This window comes from Mya arenaria, chromosome 6, assembly GCF_026914265.1.
Source record: "Mya arenaria isolate MELC-2E11 chromosome 6, ASM2691426v1".
NCBI lineage: Eukaryota > Metazoa > Mollusca > Bivalvia > Myida > Myidae > Mya > Mya arenaria.
Genome location: NC_069127.1, coordinates 32,429,366 through 32,442,477, shown reverse-complemented (window position 1 = coordinate 32,442,477; position 13,112 = coordinate 32,429,366). Strand labels below are relative to the sequence as shown.

The 13,112-nt window shown below is 34.3% G+C and overlaps 1 protein-coding gene across 1 annotated transcript in view; it reads right to left on the bottom strand.

Annotated features, from left to right (window-relative positions):
• Nucleotides 1-3,546: 3,546 nt before the first annotated feature.
• LOC128237721 (uncharacterized) overlaps nucleotides 3,547-13,112 on the bottom strand; it is a 29,308-nt gene continuing 19,742 nt past the window's right edge. Inside the window, exons 3-7 of the mRNA XM_052953303.1 lie at nucleotides 12,437-12,586; nucleotides 11,637-11,765; nucleotides 10,763-10,837; nucleotides 6,130-6,268; nucleotides 3,547-3,852 (exon numbers count right to left, since the gene is read on the bottom strand). Of these exons, the coding sequence (XP_052809263.1) occupies nucleotides 3,547-3,852; nucleotides 6,130-6,268; nucleotides 10,763-10,837; nucleotides 11,637-11,765; nucleotides 12,437-12,586 (799 nt within the window). The remainder of the gene's footprint in view (nucleotides 3,853-6,129; nucleotides 6,269-10,762; nucleotides 10,838-11,636; nucleotides 11,766-12,436; nucleotides 12,587-13,112) is intronic.

Sequence of the window (13,112 nt, the reverse complement as noted above, 5' to 3'; positions counted from 1 at the left end):
ATAACCTTGGTTATATTGATGATGCAGTGCAAGGTTGAATTACCTGGGTTATATTAATGATGCATAGCAAAGTTGGATAACCAGGGTTATATTGATGATGCAGTGCAAAGTTGAATAACCTGGGTTATATTGATGATGCATAGCAAAGTTGGATTACCTGGGTTATATTAATGATTCTTAGCAAAGTTGGATTACCTGGGTAATATTGATGATGCATAGCAAAGTTGGATAACCTGGGTAATATTGATGGTGCATAGCAAAGTTGGATAGCCTGGGTAATATTGATGGTGCATAGCAAAGTTGGATAACCTGGGTATTATTGATGGTGCATAGCAAAGTTGGAATACCTGGGCAATATTGATGATGCATAGCAAAGTTGGATTACCTGGGTAATATTGATGGTGCATAGCAAAGTTGGATAACCTGGGTAATGTTGATGATGTATAGCAAAGTTGGATAACCTGGGTAATATTGATGATGCATAGCAAAGTTGGATAACCTGGGTAATATTGATGGTGCATAGCAAAGTTGGATTACCTGGGAATTATTGATGATGCATAGCAAAGTTGAATTACCTGGGTAATATTGATGGTGCATAGCAAAGTTGGATAACCTGGGTAATATTGATGATGCATAGAAAAGTTGGATAACCTGGGTAATATTGATGATTCATAGCAAAGTTGGATAACCTGGGTAATATTGATGGTGCAGTGCAAAGTTGGATAACCTGGGTTATATTAATGATTCTTAGCAAAGTTGGATAAACTGGGTTATATTAATGATTCTTAGCAAAGTTGGATAACCTGGGAAATATTGATGGTGCATATCAAAGTTGAATAACCTGGGTAATATTGATGATGCATAGCAAAGTTGGATAACCTGTGTTATATTAATGATTCTTAGCAAAGTTGGATTACCTGGGAAATATTGATGATGCATAGCAAAGTTGAATAACCTGGGTAATATTGATGATGCATAGCAAAGTTGGATAACCTGGGTAATATTGATGATGCATAGCAAAGTTGGATAACCTGGGTAACATTGATGATGCATAGCAAAGTTGGATAACCTGGGTAATATTGATGGTGCAGTGCAAAGTTGGATAACCTGGGTAATATTGATGATGCATAGCAAAGTTGGATAACCTGGGTTATATTGATGATGCATAGCAAAGTTGGATTACCTGGTTAATATTGATGATGCAAAGCAAAGTTGGATAACCTGGGTAATATTGATGGTGCAGTGCAAAGTTGAATTACCTGGGTAATATTGATGTGCATAGCAAAGTTGGATTACCTGGGTAATATTGATGATGCAGTGCAAAGTTGGATAACCTGGGTAATATTGATGGTGCATAGCAAAGTTGGATTACCTGGGTAATATTGATGATGCATAGCAAAGTTGGATAACCTGGGTTATATTAATGATTCTTAGCAAAGTTGGATAACCTGGGTAATATTGATGATGCATAACAAATTTGGATATCCTGGGTAATATTGATGATGCAGTGCAAAGTTGGATAACCTGGGTAATATTGATGGTGCAGTGCAAAGTTGAATTACCAGGGTTATATTGATGATGCATAGCAAAGTTGGATAACCTGGGTAATATTGATGATGCATAGCAAAGTTGGATAACTTGGGTAATATTGATGATTCATAGCAAAGTTGAATTGATGGTGCATAGCAAAGTTGGATTACCTGGGTTATATTAATGATTCTTAGCAAAGTTGGATTACCTGTGTTATATTGATGTTGCAGTGCAAAGTTGAATAACCTGGGTAATATTGATGATGCATAGCAAAGTTGGATAACCTGGGTTATATTAATGATTCTTAGCAAAGTTGGATTACCTTGGTTATATTGATGATGCAGTGCAAAGTTGGATAACCTGGGTAATATTGATGATGCATAGCAAAGTTGGATAACCTGGGTAATATTGTTGGTGCATAGCAAAATTGGATTTCCTGGGTAATATTGACGATGCATGGCAAAAATGGATTACCTGGGAAATATTGATGTGCATAGCAAAGTTGGATAACCTGGGTAATATTGATGATGCATATCAAAGTTGGATTACCTGGGTAATATTGATGATGCATATCAATGTTGGATTACCTGGGTAATATTGATGATGCATAGCAAAGTTGGATAACCTGGGTAATATTGATGATGCATATCAAAGTTGGATAACCTGGGTTATATTGATGATGCATAGCAAAGTTGGATAACCTGGGTAATATTGATGGTGCAGTGCAAAGTTGGATAACCTGGGTAATATTGATGGTGCAGTGCAAAGTTGGATAACCTGGGTAATATTGATGGTGCAGTGCAAAGTTGGATAACCTGGGTAATATTGATGATGCAGTGCAAAGTTGGATAACCTGGGTAATATTGATGATTCATAGCAAAGTTGAATTGATGGTGCATAGCAAAGTTGGATTACCTGGGTTATATTAATGATTCTTAGCAAAGTTAGATTACCTGTGTTATATTGATGATGCAGTGCAAAGTTGGATTACCTGGGTAATATTGATGATGCATAGCAAAGTTGGATAACCTGGGTAATATTGATGGTGCAGTGCAAAGTTGGATTACCTGGGTTATATGAATGATTCTTAGCAAAGTTGGATTACCTTTGTTATATTGATGATGCAGTGCAAAGTTGGATAACCTGGGTAATATTGATGATGCATAGCAAAGTTGGATAACCTGGGTAATATTGATGGTGCATAGCAAAATTGGACTACCTGGGTAATATTGACGATGCATAGCAAAAATGGATTACCTGGGAAATATTGATGTGCATAGCAAAGTTGGATAACCTGGGTAATATTGATGATGCATATCAAAGTTGGATTACCTGGGTAATATTGATGATGCATATCAAAGTTGGATTACCTGGGTTATATTGATGAGGAATAGCAAAGTTGGATTACCTGGGTAATATTGATGATGCATAGCAAAGTTGGATTACCTGGGTAATATTGATGATGCATAGAAAAGTTGGATTACCTGGGTAATATTGATGATGCATATCAAAGTTGGATTACCTGGGTTATATTGATGAGGAATAGCAAAGTTGAATTACCTGGGTAATATTGATGATGCAGTGCAAATTGGTATATATTGGTTCGGACTATTAATGATTTGCAATACTGGAGTGTCTGTTTAATGTTAAAGATTCAGTGCGTAGTCAAATTTTGTGAGTATTATTGTGTATGAAGTGGAAAAGTCCACGATCTGTTTAATATGATAATTAAGTGTAAATTCAAGTTTTCATTCGTTACGGAAGTTCAAACCGGAAGTTCAAACTTCGATTATTCAGGTTATCGTTCGTTCCGGAAGTTCAAACTTCGATTATTCAGGTCATACAGGAGATGAGATGCACATTTGGACTACCTGTGTAATGTATTGTATCAAGTTGAAATGGGTGACCGTGTTCATAGTTTTAAAGGTTGTTTTACAGTCTCTATTTTACCTTTTTTTCCACAGGAGAGAACATTATTTAAGAATAAACCAACAAGAAAGAAGACATAGAAACTATTTATTGCGCAAGTTTTATCAAAGATATTTCATTCACAGTCGAAATGTTATGATTAAAACCTGGCCAAAGTTTAGTACAGCATAAATTTCGTTCCCTCATGTATATTCTAAAACCATTATCGTATAATTGTCTTAAAAAATACAGCTGTTCAGCTGCAGACAACGAGTGGTTGCCCTTTCCTCCAGGCATGTAGTGTGTTTCCATGGAGATCTGTTTGACGTCATTAAGAGCACCTGATGAGACCATCTGTTGAATTGTGTACCACTCATCCCCTTCTATGTCAATCTTTAATACGTCAATTGGCCTCTGAAACACACAGATACAGTGGCTTGTAACGAAGCGTTTGTTCGTGAAAAAAACACCAATATAACTTATGTATCATTTTGAGAGTCCAATAATTTCGAAAGAGTATAATTTAATTTGTTTTGTCTTCGAATCGTTGAAGAGCAGGGTCATATTTCCAACAGGGTTATAAAACTGGGTACACGCCCCCCCCCCCCCACCACATATAAGTGATTGTAAGCGTCCAATCGGTGGCGCAAAATGATGTCAAAGGGAGGATTCTAAATATAGATTTCCTTGAATCATTATGGTACTTTTATTTGCTGCAAAATGCACTTTAAGCTCAGCCTAATGCTAAACTGTTATGTTTTTTTAAATTTTGATTACTGAGCTTGTTCCTGTATACTTCATCGTATTAATGAACCAACCACTTCCCCCGTGAAGATTAAAGAAAAGGAACTTATAAGCCGATTTTGAGGAAGGGATTTACTATCATTTTTGAAAGGGGTTTACAGTTATAAAGAGAATAATCTAACCCCAAACAAGTGAATATGTAGCAGCGATGATTGACATCTGTAACATCAAGTGTTATACAACCGAAAGACGAGAAGAAAAAGGGTTAAGCCTCATATGCGTTTCGGCTGACCAGAAGATGTGAGTTTCGGCTGACCATGACATGTGCGTTTCGACTGACCAGAAAATGTACGTTTGGGCTGACCAGGACATGTGCGTTTTAGCTGACAAGGACATGTGCGTTTTGATTAACCAGAGCATGTGCGTTTTGGCTGCCCAGGACATGTGACGTTTTGTCTGACCAGGACATGCGCGTTTGGGCAGAACAGAAAATGTGAGTTTTGGTTGCCCAGGACACGTGCGTTTGGGCTGAGCAGAACATGTGCGTTTGGGCTGACCAGTACATGTGCTTTTTGGCTGACCAATGTTTGAATTGGTACGCAATACCTGTTTATTACTGGTCGAATCGTTAAAATATTGGTTATTCAAATTAAAATCGTGAGATAACTGTTTTGTCTAAAACATTTTACTATTGATTGCCTTTGATCTAAAAATGTTAAAGTGCTGCAAGAAGAACGCAATTAGATGAAACAATAGAAATAGAAAAAAAAACATCATTTTTTAGAACCTTTTTCATTCTAAAATATAACGATACGCGTTTTAGGCGAGTTATCAAGTATCTTAAAATTTGTCATAAAACATAAAAAAGCCCGTTTATCCATTGTGGAAACAAACACAACTTTAAAAACTGTTGATGTTTTATTTTTGAATGCGTTGTGATTAAAATTGAAATTTGAAATGTGACTGGTGTATTTTTGTTCACCTTATAATATGTTTTATTATTGTAAAGTAATGCAAAATTTGTACAATTGAAAGTTTGCTTGGCGCTGAAATATTGCATTTTATTTTCGCCGCATTTCGGCTGACAGAAAAAATAAAAATACGTCAGCTTTATCTAAGATGTACTTTTTGGTATAAACTGCAAGCAATACCCTGTTAAATAATACCGAATTTGTATGATGTAGCCAGGCATCAATATTTAACACAATGCTTTAAAGAACTTTCAGAAAGAACCGATTAATTCTCGGTCAAAGTATTGCAGATACATTGACATACTTTAAAGTAGCATAATTCTAAATACATAACGATTATTTACAACGTTTTTCAAAGCAACCAAACGTATATAACGATTATTTACAACGTTTTTCAAAGCAACCAAACGTACATAACGATTATTTACAACGTTTTTCAAAGCAACCAAACGTACATAACGATTATTTACAACGTTTTTCAAAGCAACCAAACGTACATAACGATTATTTACAACGTTTTTCAAAGCAACCAAACGTACATAACGATTATTTACAACATTTTTCAAAGCAACCAAACGTACATAACGATTATTTACAACGTTTTTCAAAGCAACCAAACGTACATAACGATTATTTACAACGTTTTTCAAAGCAACCAAACGTACATAACGATTATTTACAACGTTTTTCAAAGCAACCAAACGTACATAACGATTATTTACAACGTTTTTCAAAGCAACCAAACGTACATAACGATTATTTACAACGTTTTTCAAAGCAACCAAACGTACATAACGATTATTTACAACGTTGTTCAAAGCAACCAAACGTACATAACGATTATTTACAACGTTTTTCAAAGCAACCAAACGTACATAACGATTATTTACAACGTTTTTCAAAGCAACCAAACGTACATAACGATTATTTACAACGTTGTTCAAAGCAACCAAACGTACACAACAACTATAATTACATTGGTTTGTTTCAGCTCCTTTCGGATGACGTCCAATGTTTTTATCGTCCAACCATTGTCATTAATAAAGTTTTCACCGCCCAGGCCCCAGTTGTAGAACCAAATTTTGTCTGCCACCCGAAAACTGTCCCTTTCCATACTGAGGAAATATGAAAAGGGAAATTAAAAACAAACGAATTATCCATTATAAAGGATGATTTTTGGTTTCAGTGTAAGATCGGAGTATTTTTAATCGAGTGAGCACCAACAGGTATAATTCACGAATTGAAATTTATTATCAGTTTACACTGAACAAACATTTCTTTTTGTTCGTTCAATTATATGCCTTAAAGGAATATAAAATAACATTTCATTTTAGTTCTAAAACAATAAAGAGTCAAATTATATGCCAACGTAACGTCATTTCGGAAATAACGTCGTTGAAGTTGTGTCCCAGTCCTGTGTGCGCTGACGTTTGATTTGGTGATTGAGAACGGGGGCAAGTATTTAAATTAGTGAAAGAATCAAAACAGTATCAAACAGTGAAACATATTGTTTTAACTGACAAATCTCTTTAAATCACCGGAAAGCATACAGTAAACATTGCTATTGTACATAAACGTCTGATATCATTGATAGGGTTAACTTTGATAAAAACCGTACGGCGAGTTTTTTTCCAACCGACATTTAAATCAAATAGTATTACTAATAATATAAAAAATATCGCAGATACACAAATAACGTGTCATGTTTCATTTCGGCAGTCCGGGTATCGCCTTATGTTCTATTTGGTCGAATCAGCCTTTTTAGTTGCTACATTTGATGCAAACAAAACAATTTAAGCTAGATATGAAATTAAATTTTAACAATTACTACTTTGTTCTTGCTATGTATCAAACCCACCTGAAAACTAGACATCATGACCAACCTCACTTCAAAGTTTGGTGAACCTAGATCAAAGCATTCTCCTGATATTGCACGGAAATATTTTTTTACATTAGAGGTCACAGCGACGTTGACCTTTGACCTTGTGACCCCCCAAAATATAGGAGTTTTCTAAACCTCATGATCAACCTCCCTACCAAGTTTGGTGAACCTAGGTCAAACCATTCTCAAGATATTGAGCGGAAATGTTTTTTACATTGGGGGTCGCCGCGACCTTGACCTTTGACCTAGTGACCCCAAAAACAATAGGGATCTTCTACACCTCATGACCAACCTCCCTACCAAGTTTGGTGAACCTAGGTCAAACCGTTCTCAAGATTTTGAGCAGAAATGTTTTTTATATTGGGGGTCGCCGCGACCTTGACCTTTGACCTAGTGACCCCAAAAACAATAGGGATCCTCTACACCTCACGACCAACCTCCCTACCAAGTTTGGTGAACCTAGGTCAAACCGTTCTCAAGATTTTGAGCAGAAATGTTTTTTATATTGGGGGTCGCCGCGATCTTGACCTTTGACCTAGTGACCCCAAAAACAATAGGGATCCTCTACACCTCACGACCAACCTCCCTACCAAGTTTGGTGATCCTAGGTCATGCGGTTTTCCAGTTATCGATCGGAAACGAAGTGTGACGTACGGACGGACTGACGGACTACCGGACAGGGCAAAAACAATATGTCTCCCCCAGAGAGGGGGAGACATAACAACACATGTATATCAACAGCTTGCAGAGGCACTTAATAATATCGGACACAAAATATATACATATGAAGGGAAAATAAAAATAAATAAATAATAATAATAATAATAATAATAATAATAATAATAATAATAATAATAATAATAATAATAATATGAGAACATATATTCTAATTTTCAATATGGCCTTCAAAGTAAAGAAACAAAGGAAAAAAACAACAACATTATTCTTAAAAATAAGACCCTGTCGATGTTTAAACTAGAAAGATTTATTTACATATAAAACTATTAAAGATTCTGTTAATAAATACATTCATGCTTAAACATTCACTGACAGACACTCAAAGGACATGACTATAAATTGAACACATACATATGTTAAAGATGCACTCTTACTCACAAATGAGATTTACCACAATTAATAGTATTGTTTAAATATTCCAAAAAGGATGAATTCATGTAAAAAATAATGGTTCTTATGAAGGATATCGAGTTTAATTTGAAAGTAATGAGCATAAAACACAGTATATCTACCTTATGAGACTAAAGAAGAGTGCAGTTAATCTTTTAGCATTCACCAATCATTTAATATTTTTGCGCTTTCTGCTATAAACGGTTACAATCTTCTTATCAATAGTTAATATTAACCATAAATGCATTATTAAGTAAGTAGTTAGAGGTTTATCCGCCATAATTCATGTCTGTTATACATGTGTAGGTATTGTTTTTGAATAGGAGTGTCACTTTAAAGAACATGTAAAATAACTCATTCACACAATAAATGAAGCCTATAATTTCCTTTGAACGTTTTAAGGGTTTTCAAGGTAAGTATATGTAAAGGAATCTCATTCCAAATATTTCTGCTATACTTTGTGCATGATGTTTCCATGTAATTAGTACGAGGTGTTATCTGTAAGACAAGATCCTTGTTTGATGCTGATCTTAACTGGTATGTTTTATTGTCAGAGAACTAGACTTGTCAATGAGCCCTGATAACAATGTAGATGACGAAGCATTTTTACGAAAGTATCCATGATTATATTTTTGATTCTCACTGTTTTAAAGCCCTTGCCCCACTAAAATATCGTTTCGTATAGGAATATTTGTATAAAAGGTATACGGGATATACATCCCTAGAGCCATTTGTTATTGCTGTAATTAAAACAATAACATGTTCGCTATTTTTGGTATTAAGATTACCCAAGGTGTATGAAGTTTACACATTGATCGTATGGGTACTGTCAATCGTGTATCAGATGAATTGATACTTCTACAATGCATTATTGTATGTACAATTATGTACAAGACGTCCACATTCGTATAGGAATATATCTTACCTCGTCCATTAATGACGCTGATTGGTCTAGATCGATCACATGATCAAGATGTATTATTAGTTAAAGCGAATCTCGGGTGTGATATGAAGACACTGAGATTTTATGAACATGCCACACGTTCTCAGCTTCTCTGAATGAAACTCTTATAATTCACATACTACCCTTTGTATTTCAAAACAAGATTTAGCCGTCTTGTTGAGGAACCTAAAGTTGTTCTTCGTTGTTTTTTAAATATTGATATTAATGTTTAGTTTTTGATGTGTGTTATGGAAATGACGTTAGTTATAAATTGGGGTAAATAAGGACCTTTGTTTTAAAGATCACACTGTCTTTATTTATGCATGGACTTTCGGATGCTCTTTACAGCTCTTGAAACATATTTGATTTAATAGCGTTTACAAAATTCTTGAAAAAAGGGTGATTACTTTGCATATTGAAAATGAAACAAGCTCTTAAATGAATTTACTCTCCAATAGTTAAAACACTAATCACTTGAAGAATCTAGTGTGAATGGGAAGTGAAAAAACCAACATTATTAACTCTGATTTCTTATGAAAATTTGCAAAATGCTATACTGTTTTGTAAGATAGAAGGATAGTCGGTGTAATCGCTGATATTATAAGTATCTTCCATGGCCGAGGGTGTAAGGTAGGGTCATTCCGACCCGAGCGTAGAGTATTTTGCGAAAACGAGGTTTACCGAGTTTCTTCAAAACGCACTTCGCGAGGGTCGGGACGAACCTATCTTTCACTAGCGGCTATGATAGATGATTTTCTCCCACCTCAGTTAAACAAAATAAAGTAAAAATGTATTTTTTGCTGGAACTCTGTTGTGCTTAGTGACACTATTTGCGTATGGATATGCGATAAATCGTGGTTGTCATGGATATGCGCGCAGTGATTCAGATTATGTTAATAGTCAAATCGGTCTTTAAATAGTTCTAAGAATAGTGAAGCAATATTTCTTGAAATGTGCGTTAAAACTGTTTTATGGTAACATTTGAAGCGAGAAATAATTAGTTAGCGTTCTTAATATTGCCACAGGACAAGGTTTCCATGATGCTACAGACGACATTCTTCAACAAGGGAGGTAATTACAATGTGGTGACCATTAAAAAGGAGTTCCATACGGGCATTTTATCTTCGCCCGTGGGCAAGAAAAGAATTTCTAGCATGGTTAAAATATTGGATCTACTTATCTGAGGTGGGAGAACAGATCGTTACGTTATAAGTAGCTTATGATGTATGGGATATAAACACTCGGTGGCTTCATACCAGCTCGTGTATGAAAATTAAAAGTGAATGGACTTTAATGTCCAATACACCCTCAGCTACAAACAGTGAAGCTAATTAAATACACATGATACCCATATGGCATGAACATAACATAAACAAAACATTTTGCTTTTATGTTTTACAAAATTTATCTGTCCACATGAAATAATTAAGATTACAACATAACTTTTCACTTTTCTAAAATCATCTTCTCCACTCAACAGACAATATTTACCTGGGATCAAATTAGTTTATTTTTTATCATGTGTCAAAATGATAGAAATAGGCTAAGCATATACTAATATTTTATATGTATACAGAAATATTCTCACGTTTCAAAAATCGCATAGCGTCAACTGAACTGTATGTAGTCTGTATAAAACATTTATTCTAAACTTGCCTGGGATCGAAGCAGTATACATCGCACCCAAACAGTCTGTTGATGTCTTTGTCGAAGTCAAATTGGTTATTTATTCTGAAAATAAATAGATCGATAGATTATTAGGCTATTACTCAACTACCTTTATTGCTCTAGATATAACTGTCTGAAGCATATTGAGCTATGTTTATCAACATAATGCATAAGAAAATACCCGTTTTGAAAAAGAAAAGCATTAGAAATTTTTAATTATACCATGCTGCTATGTGGAAAATGGGTTGAGATTAAAAGTTTGCTGAGTATTTTCGTGATATTGTGATCTTATAACCCACAAAAATGTTTGAAAAATAAATATGTTATACATTTTGCTATATTTGTAGTGACATAATTATACAATCCATTCATGTAAAACCACGATCTGCTGCTTTGCATAATTACCAAACCAAAACAACTGATCATGATATTATTTAATGGAAAAGGTTAAAATATATCGAACCAAAATTGAAAACAACAACAACAACAACAACAACAACAACAACAACAACACACAGCAAACCAAATATTAACTTGTCTTAGGGATTCTTTAAAGAAGATTAGACAATTGTGGGAAACTATGCAAAAAACAAATAAAATTTATACGTTGCCTTTTTTTGTTTCCTTTTAATGAGGGAAAGCGAACTAATAATTAGAACATATTGTGTTAAAAGAAGAACAAAGCTACATATTTGCATCGGTTTGAATGATTCATCGTTAGACTTACAATAGATATGGTGGATTTGGTTTGTATAGTTCAATTTCAAAGTAACCCAATGGAGTACACAAGACATTGTAGCATCCGATTGTATGTCTCATTAGAAACAACCATTCGGGTTGTATCGCTCATTATTTCACTCACCCAAACGAGTACACGAGACATGGGGTCTTCGGTTTGTATGGTTCATCAATACATATTTCTTTTCCTCCATCGTTTAGACTTCCAACTCGAATAATATCTTTACACAGCACTTGCAGTCTGTTGATGTACCTATTAAAATGTATGTTTAAATCTTTGCATCTGTATTTGGTCATGTATGACAATAAAGTAATAGTCTGCGTACCGTTCTCAAAAGGAAAACGTTTTGTAAGAAGAATTTAAAGATATGTAATTTAATGGAAAGTGACATATAATCTTTTCCGAAAAAAGTATATGTATTAATATACTAATAAGTGTATAATATTTGAAAACTATTGAGCTTACAGTATGTTTATATACGTAGATAATAAGGGATCATCCCATTTCATTGAACCAGGGGCCTATTGTATAATACTGCATAACTTATTTGCAGGTTATCTTTTGGTTAGTTTACATATGCAAGCATTTTAATCGGTCTGTACGATATACGATAGATATTGGCCAATCAATAAATATTTCGACTAATTTTGACCAATAAAGGAATAAACTGGTTTTATACAAATGGCTGCATATGAATAATCAAAGGATTATAATGCAGACGAATATATATTCATTAACCTATATAGTGAAATAAAAAAATGTTCATCTGTCATTAACAATTTTCAATTGAAAATGAAATGTTGATCTCCTGTGAAAAGACATAGTTACACTCTAAATAGTATGTTGTCTGTTATAGTAAAGTACGTTCAACAACAGCAGCTAAATGGGTAAGTAAAACAGTCAACATAAAAAGGGAGACTTACTTCCAGTATATTTGCATCAAACTTTGTTCCGACATGTGTTTCAGCTTTGAAATATCGGGGATAATGTAATCCTCCGGTTCTGCTTTCACCCTCGGCGTCTGTAAACAAAGGAACAACGATATGAAACGGTCGCTCAGCGTTGTTTCATGTCTGTCGTCGATTATTGCTATCTATGTGACGCTTATGTTTAGCCTTTGGTCTTGTCAGTGTATTCCCATTGCATCATTAGTTAACCAAGTATACCAAATCTAAATGTTTTGTGATTATACGGATATTCTTTATAAACTACTTTCGTTTCATGTTTTTTATCGGGTTAGTTTCATTTTGGGAGTCACGATTATAAAGTTGGCCACCAAAGCAAAAACTGTATTAAACACAATTTTAAAAGTATGTAAAACGTAATCACAAAACAAAACATCTGTTTATCACGTCATGGACCCATGCGGCCAAAAAAGCCATAAGCAAATGGCGACAAATACAAAATAAGCATTTATAAACAATTCAAATATAAACGATTAATGCATTTTCCATATAAAGTTCATCTATAATTACATAAATAAAATACACAATATGCATTTTCCGTATATAGTTCATGTATTACATAAATAAAATACACAATATGCATTTTCCATTTATAGTTCATGTATTACATAAAAAAATACACATTATCCATTTT